Source organism: Glandiceps talaboti, chromosome 23 (genome assembly GCF_964340395.1).
Source record: "Glandiceps talaboti chromosome 23, keGlaTala1.1, whole genome shotgun sequence".
NCBI classification, from domain to species: domain Eukaryota; kingdom Metazoa; phylum Hemichordata; class Enteropneusta; family Spengelidae; genus Glandiceps; species Glandiceps talaboti.
The window spans coordinates 230,001-249,455 of NC_135571.1; the positions used below are offsets into that span (position 1 = coordinate 230,001).

Below are 19,455 nucleotides of genomic sequence, written 5' to 3' on the forward strand. Positions count from 1 at the left end.
AGCCGTGTATGGTAGCTCAGAATTTATTTTCCATTCCGATAGTATGTGTAGGAATAAAGCTCACTAAGCTGGTTGTATGCTTTATTTCCATGCATCTATTTATTGTATTTCTGCGACAGTCACTTTGTTTCATAAATGAGAGTTATAAAAATGCGAAAACGCATCGGAGACGATATCTGAAAGATACCTGCCACCTACCTCCGTTTGTATCATAAAAACTCTGTTCATTCTCATTTCACAGACAATACCATATATATCAACGTAGTCGTATTCCTTCATGTGATGAATAAGCCGATCCAATGCTATAAAGGTACCAGTTCTACCTACTCCAGCACTACGAAAGAAAATCAGAATGTGATGATATATTCCTATGCAAGATCAAGTAAAGTAAGTAAACTTAGCTAATAACCCTCGAGCCAAACAACCCAAACAGACAGACACACATACATACATACATACATACATACATACATACATGCATGCATGCATGCATGCATGCACGCACGCATGCACGCACGCGCGCGCACGCGCGCCAGCACGTATGTACATACGCACGAGCATCAATCCATCTATTTGACTTCATTTACCTGCAATGTACCACCGTTGGAGTGTTGTCATTTGGTAAAGTACTTCGTACAGTTCTTACAAATTCCAGGAGTGTATCGGTTTCATCGGGTACTCCATGATCAGGCCACGTCATATAGTTGTAATGACGTACTCGTCTGGTTGTATTATCCTACAAAGAAACAGGTCATATATAGTTGTAATGACGTACACTACTCGTCTGGTTGTATTATCCTACAAAGAAATAGGTCATATAGTTGTAATGACGTATATGTACTCGTCTGGTTGTATTATCCTACAAAGAAATAGGTCATATAGTTGTAATGACGTATATGTACTCGTCTGGTTGTATTATCCTACAAAGAAATAGGTCATATAGTTGTAATGACGTACTCGTCTGGTTGTATTATCCTACAAAGAAGCAGGTCATGCATGTTTGTTACACCAACACTGCATATTCCAGCGGTTGAAAACAAACAAACAATGAGCAACTCATACATGACAAACGTCATCGTTAGAAAATATGGTGTGTACTTGTATTGTCTCAAAGTCAAAAACGAGAAACCTTTGTCAAATAATTCGCGACATCTTTATATATCTTGTTATATACAGGTATATAAGGTATTATTTATACAATAATTCAATTGTTACATAATTTCAGATAATTACTTCCTTCACAATGGTTTCTATATAAACAATATAAAGTAAAAGTAGCATATATGAATAAATACTGTTTTAATACCAAGTGGATAATCCTAATTTATAAAGGAAACCAGCCCCGAATCTATTATTAAACATGTGACTAGTACTGTATGCATAACTTACGTTCTCAATCATCAAATCCCTAATTGTCCAATCATCGTTAACTTGTTCCTTTTCGATGAACACCATGACATCTCCATAGTACACTGGTTCATTGTCAAATGGCCAATAATGGTCACATTTCACCTGTAAAGATAAATACGTTGATAGTTATTGATATAGTTATAGAAATAGTGTGTGCTGACAATGAAAACAAATTGAAAAAAAACTATCTGCATGTCTCTTGTTATTCTATTTGAGGAAAGAGGCACGTGATATGTATTGTAGCAAATACTTCAATTCATATAACGGATGTAGAATGTAATGGAAGACTTGTAATTTTGGAGAATTTACGTGTAGGTTGACAGTACGTTGACAGGTTTTTGATATTCAAAGTACAAGAATGAATTCCATAGAGTAAGACAAATTAATTCTTATGTTACGTTGATGAGTTATTTTGTTCAGTGTGCATACAGCAACAATTATTAACTGATTTTCTACCCGGCCTGTAGACATAAAGTTTCAAAATATTTCTGAGAAATGACCAGCATTGAATTATCCACGAGTTAACAATAGCTAGACTTTTTCATATTGTTTCAATTAAATGACAACTCACTCTTCCTTTTTCCTGGCATTGTGTTACCATTACGATATTTCTAACATTGTTTTCCCAGACCATTCTCCAGAATTCATCCCGAGTTCCTGGTAGAGGTCCTTGAGCTGCGATGAATTCTCGCGGTGAATTGTAACCCTGTGGCAGAGTAAACAAGTAAACAAGATATGTTATAGGGAAATATTGCAAAATTCCGACTACTAAAACATTAATAAGTTGGGTTTTTTCAAAATGTTCTGGGTGATTTTTTCGTGATGGAAAAACAGATATAAAATAGTATTCGATTAAATAATATTACATACATTTGTATGATCATTGATCATCCCTTGAACTTTATAAGCACCATGTTCTGAAAGCCTTAGAAACAGTTTATTCTTATAAGAGGAGAGATGTGGATAGATGATATGAACCATAACATTTACCAACCTAATCGTATCGCGAGTTGGTGATAATTATTATTCAGTAAGGTTAGCTGGCCATTTCACCTACTATGCTCTGTGTGATGAAGTTGTGATGGTAGTGGCATTACAGATTTATACTTATATTTGATAGAATACCGCCCTGTGCGAACGGCCCTCTATTACATGTTTTATTTTCTTCTATGCGATAATCACTGACATATCTTGTCATATTCTAGGCACACTTACTGGCATCCAGTTAGCATTTATATAGTCACTCTCTTCCTCCTCATTAATTTGGTCGAGCTTAATACGGGTTCTGTCATCTGCAAAACATGATGATACATTGTATATTCACTATGCCATGCCTCTAAATTATTACGAATACGATTAATTTGTATAACAGTCACTACCTTTCTGTTACCAATTTATAGCACTAGATGATCTAAACCCAACTGTGGTCAAAATTATGATTATCAGAAACAAATGTCAGCTATATGTTCCTGTCATATTATGCTGTAGATTTCGCCTTAATAAACAACCAATGAATATAGTCATTTCACATTCACCAAATTTAATGAATGACCTGGCCCTTTGTCGCACAGCATTTCGTTTTCAATGTCTTCAATTTGTGACGCACATCTGTTGTCGGAGATTATCCTATTAAGTACATACATTGACACTCTATATTTGAGTCGAAATTATGCTTTTCAGTTTATTGTATATCATGTACATGTATATATATTTGCAATATCTTCAATACTCACATGGCAATATATTGGTATATCTATTCTTGCTTCTGTTAGCTGCCAATTCGGCTGCGTCCCAAGTCTGTTCACGGCCTACTTCTCTCAAATCCTAAATTACATATAGACACTAGTATTTAAGTTAAGGTGAGTCATGCAAGTCAACAACTTGTCCTTAAAGGATGGTGATAACAACACAAAGCAAATAAATGTGGATGGTAATACTTAATTAAACCCACAACAAATTGACGGTCCAATAATACAAAGCGAATAAGATTAAGCCCTAGCTAATCTCTAAATGACCAGAATTAAATATCAAAACTACTTATAAAACGAAGCTCAAAAATTACCTCTGTATTACCTAAGAAGTTTACCTCTGGGCATTCCTGGAGGTAAGCATAATAACTACTAAATACATTTATTATTTTAGCCCGCTTTTGGAGCAAAAACATGTAAATCTTTGTACATGGAAGAAATATTGTGCCGATTAGGAACATGACAGTTTTAGGAAATATTGATCATTTGATGTAAAATTGTCCAAAGATAGCACTTTACAAACTATTTCGACATCACATGATATAAAGGGTCATGAAAGTCGACTATCAGTAGTAGCCTGCTTACTCAGTGACTTTTCTACACTCGTTGAGAAGTGCAACATAGTCACCGACTCAGTGAGTACACAGGCTATACAACAATGTAGTATAGATAGTTATCAAATTCTCTTCTTTTACCTCATATTCTTCTGAAAACCTGTATTCACTGTCTGCACTCATATTCCGAAAATACTCATCATATCTTGCTAGCTTTATAGGTCTAAGAATGAGTAATAAAACATATATTACAATTATATTAACTATATAGACTGTATGAGATATGATATGGTATGATATATGATGTGATGTGATGTGATGTGATGTGGTATGGTATGGTATGGTATGGTATGGTATGGTATGGGGGATGAGGTGAGGTGAGATGAGATGAGATGAGATGAGATGAGATGAGATGAGGTGAGGTGAGGTGAGATGAGGTGAGGTGAGGTGAGATGAGAGGAGATGAGATGAGAGGAGAGGAGACGAGACGATACGGTACGGTACGGTACGGTATGGGAGATGAGATGAAATGAGATTAGATTAGATGAGATGAGATGAGATGAGATGAGATGAGTATGGTATGGTATGGTATGATGATATGATATGATGTGGTGTGGTGTGATGTGGTATGGTATGGTATGGTATGGGAGATGAGGTGAGGTGAGGTGAGGTGAGGTGAGGTGAGATTAGATGAGTATGGTATGGGAGATGAGGTGAGGTGAGGTGAGATGAGATGAGAGGAGATGAGACGAGACGAGACGAGACGAGACGAGACGATATGATATGACATGACATGATATGATATGATATTATATGATATTATGATTATTATATGATTTATTCAGTATATTGGCTTCCGGTCTGTAGTGCAAAGCAAACAATGAAAAATAATACAAAGACGTTTGAACAGGGCTGCTTAAAGAGACAATACATAAAGTATATACAAAGACTCCCTGTGTGATCCTGGGTCAGCCCGAAGAATGTTTCACTCCGGATTGGGTGACAACCACCCACTGCTTTTATAGGGATGTGTCGCCTTGGTGACCCAATTCTTTTTAGACCACAAATTTGAGCAAAAATATACCACATTTCAGACGAAAGTGTACTTATTTAGTCATCGTTGCATTATGAGATGCATGTGCCGTAATTGCAAGAGAGGATTGACCGGGGTCTGACTGAGATAAGATTCTTGTGTTTTAGACATGGAATCGATATCATAAATCAGATTGGCTGGTTTAGGAGGGGGTTTAAGGAAGCAATTCATATACGGACTTCCCTCAATGAACCAACGTCGGGGGGGGGGGGGGGGGGGGCAATTGTCTGAAGTTACGCATGCGTCGTGACTTCAGAAAACACTGATGAAGCAATTTGATGAAGCCATGCTGATGGTGGATACTTGACAAACGCTATGGTGACCTATTTTATTTCTTGGTGCAAACTGTAGTTAATCTTATGAAATGAAGCTACTAAGAGGTTCAACTTACTTTGAGTGTTTAATTTTCTTCTTCTGTGATGGTGACACCGTCTCTAGTCCTGTAAACTCTGGATTGTCAACACCCTGTGTGGGTCCATTGCTAAAAGAATTACCAAACAAATAGGAACAAGACTAGTTTATTTGATTGTAACATGTTTAATTTATATACATTTATATAATCATTTTCATTTAAACATTTATGTGTACTGTATATGAGCAGACTATTGGTATTAATTTGACGCATTTCAATGAATCGCTGTGTTATCAGCCTTGCCATAATTAGATGGTTATCACAAACATATATAATATGCAGACTACATGCACTGTATACATTGTTGGATTGAAAAATTCTGTAAAGGAGATTACACTTGCATAGCAATACCTACCAAAATTACGCGTAGGTTAAGTAAAAAATGATATATCGGGTATCTGCCAATTCTACATATAAATTTATATGTTTTTTAAGCGATACCTTACGTTTAAACCTGCACTAGCATAGCTGTAACTGGGGTATTATTTAAGAACATATAACCAATAATGTATTCATTGAACACTGTTAAAATACCAATAAGTAGACGCTATACATGTTAATTAGGGGTTTATTGCATTCATAATTAGTACAAGTAACATATTGACATCGGGAACATATTGGGGAGCGGACTCAAAAATCAACTTGATGAGATTTATTGTACCATTTTATATAAATAAAATAAATTACATACAGGCGATATGGCATGGCATGGCATGGTATGGTATGGTATGGTATGGTATGGCATGGCATGGCATGGCATGGTATGGTATAGTATGGCATGGCATGGCATGGCATGGCATGGCATGGTATGGCATGGTATGATATGGTATGGCATGGCATGGTATGGCATGGCATGGCATGGTATGATATGGTATGGCATGGCATGATATGGTATGGCATGGCATGGCATGGCATGGCATGGTATGGCATGGCATGATATGGTATGGTATGGTATGGTATGGTATGGTATGGCATGGCATGGCATGGCATGGTATGGTATAGTATGGCATGGCATGGCATGGCATGGCATGGCATGGCATGATATGGTATGGTATGGTATGGTATGGCATGGCATGGCATGGCATGGCATGGTATGGTATAGTATGGCATGGCATGGCATGGCATGGCATGGTATGGCATGGTATGATATGGTATGGCATGGTATGGTATGGTATGGTATGGCATGGCATGGCATGGCATGGCATGGTATGGCATGGTATGGTATGGTATGGTATGGTATGGCATGGCATGGCATGGCATGGTATGGTATGGTATGGCATGGCATGGCATGGCATGGCATGGTATGGTATGGTATGGTATGGTATGGTATGGCATGGCATGGCATGGCATGATATGGTATGGCATGGCATGGTATGGCATGGCATGGCATGGCATGGCATGGTATGGCATGGCATGGCATGGCATGATATGGTATGGCATGGCATGGTATGGTATGGTATGATATGGTATGGTATGGCATGGCATGGCATGGCATGATATGGTATGGCATGGTATGGTATGGTATGGTATGGTATGGTATGGCATGGCATGGCATGGCATGGTATGGTATGGTATGGTATGGCATGGCATGGCATGGTATGGTATGGTATGGCATGGCATGGCATGGTATGGCATGGCATGGCATGGTATGGTATGGTATGGTACTGTGCAGGATGAACAACATTAGTATATGTAATTATATCTAACAAAACATATAAAAAAATATCGTTCCAGTTGCAGCTAGTGGAGCTTAACTTTAAACCCGATCTATGTTTTATGTCATGGGAACCAAATACTTTATTCTGTCAACTAAAAGGTACATCCTTACCCCTTGCTCCTTTTAAAAGGAATAATTCGAAGGTAGTACAATATTCCAAGAACAACTGCTGCAGCAAGAATTATACCAAAGAATACACCAAGAAAAACCCAAAGTCCTGTTAGATCAGTATCTAGGAAATAATAAAGATAGCAAGAAGTTTATCACTTCTCTACATGTTATATTATTAATATTATTATTAAACACAATTCTTTAAAAAACAATGTCATATTTACAAATCACTCTCACTATGTGGAACTGTGCTCTTTTTTATCATGTATAACATCTTGACTGACACTAAAATTCCTCAAGAGAAACATACGCTTTGTAGCTTTTTTGACAATGCTATCAGTATTTTCGGTGAAACTTGACTCATTGTCGAGATGTATTATGTATGTCTAAGTATTTGAAACACTCAACAATCTCAACTAGTTGCCCATTCATGAACCCCGGCTCTAGTGTTTCAGGGTCATCTGCTATCACTAGCTTCTTGGTTTTACTGACATTTATTTCTAGCATGCTTGATTTACACCAGTTCTGTAAAATAGTGATATTTTCAAAGTAAATCTGCTCACAGAGAGCTTTCCCTTTCAAAAGAAGGTCCAACAGAGCCATATCATCGGCGTGTTTGAACAAGTTGGAGTGCGCCAGTATTCAAAATAAGTTCATCAGAGAAAACACCAAGGATAAGACAATACACATAGCTGAGTTCATTCTTACTTGTATAGACTCGTTCTGATAGTGGTGTATCAGAATAACCACCTACAGTGTATCCTCTAAATTGGTATCTGGAAAACATAATTTGACAATCATTGTGTACACACATAGAAATTAACTCATAGAACGATAATATGATGTCCAAATTAGGATTGTTATGCTTACGTATTGGAAATTTCTCTGTCGAAAACCTGTTAGCATACCGTATACTTACGTCACTTGTACTTTGGCTGAAATTGGTAAAATATACAAGTGATACACAATTGTGATGTATGATTTGATTATTATACTTTGAACTGTGTACAGACAAATACCTCACAAGGAGAAAGGTGATTACAATGTAACCCACTCCCTTCGTCGTAATATACTAATATGCATGCACTACATGAACAATTCAGCTTACTTGTAAGGGAGATAGAGCCCAATACATTGTGTATATAGAATACCCACACACACGTAGTAATTCAACTGTTAATCCAAAATTTACCTGTAAGCCGTTCCTGAATCCAATTTGCCGTTGCAATATCCAGAATCATCGGATGAGCATGATTTATCATTACCAATGACTATTTTCACTGTTTCTGATCCTCCTTCACTTCGTCGTTTTCTTGATCCTGTTAACATAAATAAGTTAACATATTAACCTATCAAAGTGAAATATGATAATATCGTATACAGTATATTTAAGTTGCCTTCCCCTGCCTATATTGTCGTTGTCGTCGTCGTCGTTGTTGTTGTTGTTGTTGTTGTTGTTGTTAATGCTGCTGTGGTGGTGGTGGTGGTGACGCTGTTGTTGTTATTGCTGTTGTTATTGTTGTTGTTATTATTATTATTGTTGTTGTTGTTGTGGTGGTGGTGGTGGTGGTGGTGGTGGTGGTGGTGGTGGTGGTGGTGGTGGTGGTGGTGGTGGTGGTGGTGGTGGTGGTGGTGGAAGTTAGTGGAAGCATGGATATCAAATATCACATCTAAAGTATCAAGTATTTTAGGGTTACTACAAAGACATCGACTCTTGCCAGTACCAAACAAACCGCGTATACTGATGTCCCTGTACGACTATTGCGCGAGTATTTGGAATCCTTACACCAAAGTTGGCAAAGTGCGATTGAAAAAAATCAAGGCAGGCAGCTCGGTCTGTCACTTGAAACTAAATGAGGGAAGCCAGTGTATCTGATATGCCAAGGAAGCTGGCCATGCCTTGAAAGGGAACAGACTAACTTTCCTATACAAAGCTACACATAATCTACAAATATTAACTTTTTCAAGATGATAAGCTACCCAAAATTGTCATGAAGTTCTACTATGATAAGTGTGCCTGGTTCTTCCACATGGGGTTCTTTCCTCATCCCAATCATCGCCAAGAAAAACTGTCATAAGTATTCACTAATTCCTAGTACAACTCCAGAATGGAATCTCTTACCATTATACATTCAATAAGCAAAGACAATAGACTTTCAAATCTGCCCTCTCCAGCATCGATATCACCGATCGATCGCATAGATCGTGCTCACCTGAACACGCGTCGGGTGAAATCTAAAGGACGACGCCAGCGTTACGCCTGTGTGATGGTAATCCTTTTTGGGTGTTTACACAGTATAGAAGTAGCAGTAGAAATCAAATACTACATTTACTATTTCCTCTGAATATGGGTTAGGAAAGTCGATTTCAATGTTAACCTTATAAAATGCAAGGATATGTAGACAACCTCATTAACTTTGTTTATCACCAAGAAGAAGAGTATTGAACTTGAAAGTCACTTTCAAATGCCAGTATGTTTAAAATATAATTTACCGTACTGACAATTTCATGTTCACTATCTTGACTAGTACTACAATCTTATAGCTCAAAATAGACGGATTGTGTCATTGGTGATATTCGAAATTTATCTTAGTTGACATCATATCTACTAACCGTCAAGAAAGCAATAGCACTAACATCAAATCACGTACATAAATCCATGCCTGAGAGGGCATTTTTCAAAATATGGTACTCACATTGACCCACCACTTTAATACATTTGTATACGTTGTTGGGCAGATAAATGAGTCGATGATCTGATAACAGAATTATAAAATTTGTCATTTGACATGAAAATGTGTGATAATCATTATTGATAATTTTCTAAATTGTCTACCTTCATTTGGCCAAGGGTAACTCTCTTTTTCATTTATTTGATATCTTTGAGGATCGTCCTGTGCATTCGACCATGTTGCCATTTTAACATCAGGATTATCACCAATTGGTCGATAGTGATACTCGGTCTTATTTTCGGCTTTAAAAGAAATTGAAATATATTCATCAAAATATGCTTTTAATACGATTTTCATTTCAATGAGTTCCATTTCAGAGAAATATACTAAGTGCTTCAGAAACTATACGTATTAACGAAAGCTATAAAATATTGAAATCAATCAGTATCATTTCCATCAACGAAGTTTAGCATAAATCGTCGTCATCGGCCTGCAAAAATATATCGCGATGTTCATTATTTGGTACATACCTCCATCCTCCACAACAATGACACTGTAGTTTACAACTGGACCATGCTCATGGGTAAAGAAGTTATCGGTAAACATTACAGTTATGGAATGTGTTGTTTTTTCTGGTACAGCAGATGCATCTGTAGCCGGCGAAATACCTTGAGGTCGGGGAGCTGATCCGGAAAATACGACAAAAAACAGTAGGAACAATTACATAGAGATGTCATTGTAAGGACCGTTATTACATTGAAACAAAGAAAGACTTAGACACAGACACTGGTACAAGTATAGCCTTACATTGGTCTACAGGCAAAAGACTCTTAGGAAAACGCGTTCAGTTTTACTACATCTGGTAGACCAGATGTTAATGCTATGCGTTGTGGATATATAATATTTATTTACACAAGCCTTCGTGTAAAAATAAATTTTGATACCTAAACTAAGGAGTAACAACGCCCATGCAATGAAATCGTGATGACATAAGCCATTATACTTACGAGCAATGTCTGTCCTGTCTGTCACAGAGGTGGGGAGACTTGTTGTTTTGATTGGTTCTGCACTATCACATGTAAGGGTCACTTTATAGTTTGTGTACGGATCCATTCCAGTTATATTAGAAGAAGGGTTTGGGTCATCGGCATTAGGGATGGGTACAGTTATCTTACTGACGTCTTTCTCAGTATTCTCATTCAGTGCTACATCTAATTGGTATTCTTCAAATTCTCCTTCTGGCTTATCCCATTCTATCAGCATGGAACGTACAGTTCTCTCTGATACTTTCATACCATTTGGAGTCGCTGGTACTGTGAAAGAAAAAAAACTGCTGTATGGAAAGACCTTGACCATTTTAGTGAGCAATAATTTGGATAACGTATTGTAGAGTAAATGCTTCTATATATAATTTATCACGTTCGTTAACTTTTATGGAGTCATGATGTAGTCGAATTGTTAGAATGGTCTCTTCTGAATTTGTACCTTGTTGGTCCGGGCATCCCAGCTATGTAATTGTGGACCTGGTAGAATAGAAGTTACAATGTGTATGCTTATATCATACATGTATGAGTTCACAGAGGCTGCAATGGATCGTATGCTTCATATAGGTGCCACTATAATTCCGTGTCAAGGGTTTCATTTGTGACAGGTCGCGTTGAGCACAGTGTACGTATAAAAAGGTATTATATCTCTAAATAAAACTAATATCATAATTATAAATATTCTATATATGGAAAATTAGTGACAACTATTCGCCAGGGAAAGTCTAATGGAAAAAAATATAATGCTTACGAGTTCTGTCTTTGGTAACCTCGGGAGAACTTGGAACTCCATTGCTAAGTGCTTCCACTGATATATTATATAGCGCTCCTGGTACAAGGTCCTCAAAGTCTGCAATGCCTGCAAGGCCATCGTGCACAGTAACTTTTCCATCTTCAGGTCGGTGTTGAACCTGATATTCGTCATAGGCACAGTTTTCACCTCTTTCACATTCAGGATCAGCCCACTGGATTTTTAGTTTGGTGTCTGTTTTGCTGATAGTTTCAATCTCACCAGGTTTCAAGGGAACTGTTAAAACCAATGTTTGTATTGAAAAACTACAAAATATGGCAACTGTTATATAATGTAATTACATATCGATAATATTTCAAATAAAAAAATACAACACAATTTTCTGAGATACTGTGCTGTAGCTCAATTCCACAAGTCCTCCTTTTTGAACAGCGAAGAAAAAAGATAAAACGCCCATTATCTGGTTTCAATAGTTGTGCCAATACAGATACTGAGATGTGGATTTGATGTACAGAAATTTGACATAAATCAAATCAAATATTCCTTACATGTGCACATATACAATATACAAAAGAATTTTGTGAATTACTAACCCGTTGTTGCGCTGATGGGCGTGCTTTTTTCACTTATCTTTTCACTTGATATTGTATAAATTTCGATAACATATGTGTCTCCAGCTCTGAGATCATCAAGTCTGGTGTATTCGTCATTTGTCTCTTGTGTACGCTGACTTGCATCTACTTCTCCGGTGTAATTCACAATAAACCCGTCAGAGACGCTTGTTTCATTTACAAACCATGCCAGTTCAATAAAATAGGTGTCAATAGCAGTAGCAGTAACATTTGTCACTGTTGCTGGAACTGAAATAATGACAAGTTATTTTTGATATGCATTATTATAGTTTTAATAGATAAAGCCTAAAGTAAATATTTGCTTACCAATACTGATTTTACTAGTGAAACAGTAACACCAGTTCAATATCAATTTAAAGAGCACGGTTTCTATGACGTAAATGTTAAATATATGCATATAGTGGGAACACTAGAACGCATGATTTCGCTTCCCATTGTTCTCCTTATGCACAACGTGGATGATTCACACGAGCAAAAATTCAGGTTCGTGGCGATTTAATAGTTTCTAAACTCTCCTATCATTTGTGGTGACATTTTGAAGGCAGACTCGCATAAATAAGGTATCATTGTTGTCACATACATACAAATAATCACACTGGTACGATTTTTCCCTGATAAATCGATAAAACGATCGAATGATAAACCATCGATTTTTTTACTTTCCCTATACACGAACTTCAAGAGCGCAAATGTTAACCAAGACACGTGAATCGGTGATTTTGACATTGACTTCGGTTTGTTCCTTTCCTGTGCACGCCTATATCATGTATATTATAAATCACCCGAAAACCTTCGTTGCGCGCACTTTGCATGGGAAAAATGTCTGCCAGACTCGTGACTATCGTCCTTTAGCTCTGCTATGTGTACGAAGTGCGCCTCGAGCGGCGAAGCCGCGAGAAGTGACGGACTTATAAAAGTCTAGAGAGACTTGGGAAATATGCGTATCGCAGTGAAGGAGACAACATGCCAACGGAAATTCACATACTCAAAACGCCCACTTACCCCCTCACGATATGTCTAAAATGTCATAACTTGCATTGATGAATGCCAAATATGCAGCAGATATTGCTTTAAACTGTTTCATATACTATTCAAAAGGTTATTTTTTGGCAAAATAGAAATGCCTCCGATCCTCTTCAACATTTTAAACTGAAATACTGTAAAAATTTCATATGAAATATAAGCTTATAGCATACGACGAAAATGTTAACCTTTAAAAGTAAGGAGTTACAGGTTGCCAAAAGTCACAATAACCAGCCACGTACAGCGCTGTTCGCAAGATGGTGTTTGACATTTCGACCGCATCAGCCTCGTGTCTCACTTTGACTACATATTTTCTGAGAATTCTCCTAGCAATATTTAAATGATAGCAAAGTTTCTTGATATGTATACGGAGAAAAGTAAAACATGTTCACTACTTCTGGCAAAACAAGTGTTCTGGTGATCGCTTCTAACCCATAGTAACAGCAACATATACACCTTCAGCTAAAACGTAAATGGAATGACCCATTCTGATTAAAATCTGGTGTTACAAGTAGCGAAATTCATTATTTACTTCTATTTCATTCTAAATCTAATGTCGTAGTGTTCGATTTTGTTCAACCAATTAGCGCCTTCTTCAACTCACGGATTGGAAAAATTAAACCGTGCCGTATTCACTAAATCAGATTTTAATCAGATATGTAATTCATAGTTTAGCCATATAGCATACTTCTCATTTTACCTGTTCTATCTGTGGTTGTATCTTTGACACTTTCTTGTGGGTCTATACCATCGCTAACCGTGTACACATCTACTGTATATTCTGTACCAGCATACAGAAACTCAATGACATGCGAATTGATCATCATTGTTGGATCATCAATGTTGTCCTCATCAGTTTGAGCATGTTCATTGTCCAGAGGTGTGTAAACAATACGATATCCCGTCCAATCACCACCACCACGGGTCCATCTAACGGTAAAACTATCGGTTGATGTTGAAGTTGAATCTATTGTCACTGACTCCGGGTCTAAATTGATAAATAAAAGGAACATGTCATATACGAAAGTCTGATAACGAACTATCAAGAGTTCGTGTCTTTGAGTGAATGTTAGCATATTGGTGATAATGTATTATACAGGTCGAAGACTCATTTCCTTATCATTTTCAATTGTCTTACTTTGAAATGTAACAACAATCTAAAATAACCTATTCATGATTACTGACATTAAGGTGGCGTTACGGCGATTTCAAAGAAGGGGTTTGCACTGTTTTCCCGTACTAAAGGTTTTTCAATTTGTACAATCCAAACAATTTGTACATTATATATATTTATAATAGTGTTCCATCCTGAAATGACAATCCTTACTTGTTCTTCTTTGCCCTGATTTTTCTGTACTCTTCAATTCTTCACTGCTTTCTACACCACTTACAGTTTCAACAGTCACAGTATACAAACGACCAGCTATCAGTCCATTAAAAGGGTAACTTAAACGGGTTGGTGACCCAGTTGCAGGTACGGTATCTGATAAAGAGTCCTCTCCTTCAACATCACTAGAACAGACTAATACGTAGTGATCTTTATCTCCATCTGGTTGATCCCACTCTACTAGAATTGTATCTGTATCTGTTGGTGTTGAAGTCAGTTCTAGATCTACCACTGGATTGGGATCTGAAAAATAACAAATATTTCTATTTTTACCTTATATTCAATATTTTATCAAATATTCCTATATGTCTGATCAAGTAACAAGATAAGTCTGCATTGTCTAAATATTGACTTTATCGTTGCCAACGACAGTAGTTACTTATGATTACAGTGGGAATCTATTAAAATTTGTAGCGTTTTCACTCGTCCTTAGGGACCGGTCAGTTTCTTCGACAGGGATGTGGAGGTTGTCTTTGAAGTATTAAGGCTATAGCCATCTTTTGTGTAACTGGAAGTAAAAGGACGGGGTCATGCTGTTTTTGTAAATGATAAGGAAGATATTGTGTTCTGGTTGATAATGAAAGGAAAGTTTATTTTTATAATGCTATGACTGTAAATTGTAGCGCATTATATTATCTCCATTTCAAGTGTACATTCTTTATTATTAGTTCATCGATCACCTAGTTATGTTGAGACTCTACTTCATATGTACACCTTTACATATGTATTTATTACCTAAGTACCATACTGTTCACTATTTATACATACAGAGCCACCATTTCTTTCCACAAGGGCCGGATTTATCTTTGAAACTTAAAGTGTTTGTTTTTAAGAACAATGTAATCAGTTTTATAGCATTTCATGTAAACGTTTAATATCAATACAAAGTTTGAGTATTGGAGTGTTGTGGTCCATGCGCTTAAACTGTTTTGCCTAATTGTAACAATGTTAACAAGACTCTAGTTGGTGTATTTTATTCGGGAAATATAAATGTCTCAATGCTGTGGTTAAAATATGCAGTACATACTATGGCACAGTTCTCTGTTTTTTCCTGACCGTTCATATTTGTGTGTAATGTTTTTGTTTTTTCTTGTTTTAACCATGGATCGTCTGTACTGCCTAAGAAAACTAAGATCATTTGGTGTTAGTCACGATCTTTTAGGAGTGTTTTTTTAATACAGTTGTTTGCAGTGCTCTCGTCATTGGTATTGTTTGTTGGGGAGGTAATCTGTCCCGTCATGAGATGGGAAGACTAAACAAGATTATCAAAAAGAGTAGCCAAATTATCGGTAAACAAAGTGAAAGTATAGATTCTATCTATAACAAATGCATAATGTCAAAGGCTCGTAGTGTTCTGAAAGACCCTTCCCATCCACTATATGCAGAATTCTACGACCGTCGTATTTCAAGGAGTGGTAGATACCGTGCTCCAGTAGCTAAAACCAATCGTTTTAAATCGTCTTTCGTCCCAACCGCTCTCTCAGTTCTTAACAGCAATCGTTGTTGTTCTGTTTAGTACTGTGCTGTTGTTTTTAGTATGTTGTGTAATATATGTAATGCTATCTTTTGTATTGCTTTTATTTTTGTTTTACCAGCAAGAACTGTCGTTTTAATTTCACCTAGTGGGATGAATAAAGTAATTCTGATTCTGATTCTGATCCCTTTGTTTGTGCTGTTTTAACAGAAGGATATATTCCTTATACATTATTATAACCACCCTTGCTATTAATATAAACCTTCACTTACATGTTCTCTTTAGCTTTGATTTTTCTGTACTCGTCAGTTCTTCACTGGTTGCTTCACTTACAGTTTCAACAGTCACATTATACAAACGACCAGCTATCAGTCCATTAAAAGGGTAACTTAAACGGGTTGGTGACCCAGTTGCAGGTACGGTATCTGATAAAGAGTCCTCTCCTTCAACATCACTAGAACAGACTAATACGTAGTGATCTTTATCTCCATCTGGTTGATCCCACTCTACTAGAATTGTATCTGTATCTGTTGGTGTTGAAGTCAGTTCTAGAACTTCCACTGAATTAGGATCTGAAAAAAAACAAATATTTCTATTTTTACCTTATATTCAATATTTTATCAAATATTCCTATATGTCTGATCAAGTAACAAGATAAGTCTGCATTGTCTAAATATTGACTTTATCGTTGCCAACGACAGTAGTTACTTATGATTACAGTTGGAATCTATTAAAATTTGTAGCGTTTTCACTCGTCCTTAGGGACCGGTCAGTTTCTTCGACAGGGATGTGGAGGTTGTCTTTGAAGTATTAAGGCTATAGCCATCTTTTGTGTAACTGGAAGTAAAAGGACGGGGTCATGCTGTTTTTGTAAATGATAAGGAAGATATTGTGTTCTGGTTGATAATGAAAGGAAAGTTTATTTTTATAATGCTATGACTGTAAATTGTAGCGCATTATATTATCTCCATTTCAAGTGTACATTCTTTATTATTAGTTCATCGATCACCTAGTTATGTTGAGACTCTAATTCATATGTACACCTTTACATATGTATTTATTACCTAAGTACCATACTGTTCACTATTTATACATACAGAGCCACCATTTCTTTCCACAAGGGCCGGATTTATCTTTGAAACTTAAAGTGTTTGTTTTTAAGAACAATGTAATCAGTTTTATAGCATTTCATGTAAACGTTTAATATCAATACAAAGTTTGAGTATTGGTGTTTTTGTGGTCCATGCGCTTTAACTGTTTTGCCTATTTTAACAATGTTAACAAAACTCAAGTTGGTGTATTTGATTCTTGTTCGGCGTACATTTTAAAAATATTAATGTAGCAGTCATAAAGGGAAATATATATTTCTCAATGCTGTGGTTAAAATATGCAGTACCACAGTTCTCTTTTTCCCCTTAACGTTTATATTTGTGTATTAAATTTTATAGATATAATGTTTTTGTTATTTGTTGTTTATCATCCCCTTTGTTTTTTCTGTTTTAATAAAAGGATATATTCCTTATACATTATTATAACCACCCTTGCTGTTAATATAAACCTTCACTTACATGTTCTCTTTAGCTTTGATTTTTCTGTACTCGTCAGTTCTTCACTGGTTGCTTCACTTACAGTTTCAACAGTCACATTATACAAACGACCAGCTATCAGTCCATTAAAAGGGTAACTTAAACGGGTTGGTGACCCAGTTGCAGGTACGGTATCTGATAAAGAGTCCTCTCCTTCAACATCACTAGAACAGACTAATACGTAGTGATCTTTATCTCCATCTGGTTGATCCCACTCTACTAGAATTGTATCTGTATCTGTTGGTGTTGAAGTCAGTTCTAGAACTTCCACTGGATTAGGATCTGAAAAAAAAAAACAAATATTTCTATTTTTACCTTATATTCAATATTTTATCAAATATTCCTATATGTCTGATCAAGTAACAAGATAAGTCTGCATTGTCTAAATATTGACTTTATCGTTGCCAACAGTAATAGTTACTTATAATTACAGTGGGAATCTATTAAAATTTTCACTCGTCCTTAGGGACCGGTCAGTTTCTTCGACAGGGATGTGGAGGTTGTCTTTGAAGTATTAAGGCTATAGCCATCTTTTGTGTAACTGGAAGTAAAAGGACGGGGTCATGCTGTTTTTGTAAATGATAAGGAAGATATTGTGTTCTGGTTGATAATGAAAGGAAAGTTTATTTTTATAATGCTATGACTGTAAATTGTAGCGCATTATATTATCTCCATTTCAAGTGTACATTCTTTATTATTAGTTCATCGATCACCTAGTTATGTTGAGACTCTAATTCATATGTACACCTTTACATATGTATTTATTACCTACCATACAGTTCACTATTTATACATAGCGCTACCATTCCTTCCGCAACGACCGGGCTTATCTTTGAACCTTAGATTATTTATTTGTGAAAATAATCTAATCAGTTTTGTATCATTTCATGTAAACGTTTAATATCAATACAAAGTTTGAGTATTGGTGTTTTTGTGGTCCATGCGCTTTAACTGTTTTGCCTATTTTAACAATGTTAACAAAACTCAAGTTGGTGTATTTGATTCTTGTTCGGCGTACATTTTAAAAATATTAATGTAGCAGTCATAAAGGGAAATATATATTTCTCAATGCTGTGGTTAAAATATGCAGTACCACAGTTCTCTTTTTCCCCTTAACGTTTATATTTGTGTATTAAATTTTATAGATATAATGTTTTTGTTATTTGTTGTTTATCATCCCCTTTGTTTTTTCTGTTTTAATAAAAGGATATATTCCTTATACATTATTAAAACCACCCTTGCTGTTAATATAAACCTTCACTTACATGTTCTCTTTAGCTTTGATTTTTCTGTACTCGTCAGTTCTTCACTGATTGCTTCACTCACAGTTTCAACAGTCACATTATACAAACGACCAGCTATCAGTCCATTAAAAGGGTAACTTAAACGGGTTGGTGACCCAGTTGCAGGTACGGTATCTGATAAAGAGTCCTCTCCTTCAACATCACTAGAACAGACTAATACGTAGTGATCTTTATCTCCATCTGGTTGATCCCACTCTACTAGAATTTTATCTGTATCTGTTGGTGTTGAAGTCAGTTCTAGATTTTCCACTGGATTGGGATCTGAAAATGAATGTTAAGGATGCTTACAGTTAGTGTAGTTAAACAACTTCCAATGCAATTGTCACAATGTCAGAATCATATCCTGGTAGCCTCATCTAAGTGAACACGTTTTAAAACTAGCTCTAAATTTGGGTTATAATGCAAGTGCACAGCAAGAAGGTTTAAATTATTTCTTGTGTTTTGGCCCTGGCTATGTATTTCCATTGTTCTTCTACAAAACTTACGTCGTCTCGATAGGTTAGACATTGACGATTCAGGTATCAGGACAATTATCAAG

At 36.3% G+C, this 19,455-nt stretch overlaps 1 protein-coding gene across 1 annotated transcript in view; it reads right to left on the minus strand.

The window, feature by feature from the left end:
• Positions 1-129: 129 nt before the first annotated feature.
• Positions 130-19,455, minus strand: part of LOC144453096 (receptor-type tyrosine-protein phosphatase beta-like) — a 55,718-nt gene continuing 36,392 nt past the window's right edge. The window contains exons 5-25 of the mRNA XM_078144372.1: positions 18,879-19,178; positions 17,596-17,895; positions 16,300-16,599; positions 14,494-14,796; positions 13,867-14,154; positions 12,105-12,371; positions 11,512-11,787; positions 10,725-11,030; positions 10,248-10,400; positions 9,882-10,019; positions 8,238-8,364; positions 7,754-7,821; positions 7,046-7,166; positions 5,197-5,286; positions 3,854-3,935; positions 3,144-3,234; positions 2,626-2,702; positions 1,982-2,116; positions 1,390-1,512; positions 588-736; positions 130-334 (exon numbers count right to left, since the gene is read on the minus strand). Of these exons, the coding sequence (XP_078000498.1) occupies positions 130-334; positions 588-736; positions 1,390-1,512; positions 1,982-2,116; positions 2,626-2,702; positions 3,144-3,234; positions 3,854-3,935; positions 5,197-5,286; positions 7,046-7,166; positions 7,754-7,821; positions 8,238-8,364; positions 9,882-10,019; positions 10,248-10,400; positions 10,725-11,030; positions 11,512-11,787; positions 12,105-12,371; positions 13,867-14,154; positions 14,494-14,796; positions 16,300-16,599; positions 17,596-17,895; positions 18,879-19,178 (3,899 nt within the window). The remainder of the gene's footprint in view (positions 335-587; positions 737-1,389; positions 1,513-1,981; positions 2,117-2,625; positions 2,703-3,143; positions 3,235-3,853; positions 3,936-5,196; positions 5,287-7,045; positions 7,167-7,753; positions 7,822-8,237; positions 8,365-9,881; positions 10,020-10,247; positions 10,401-10,724; positions 11,031-11,511; positions 11,788-12,104; positions 12,372-13,866; positions 14,155-14,493; positions 14,797-16,299; positions 16,600-17,595; positions 17,896-18,878; positions 19,179-19,455) is intronic.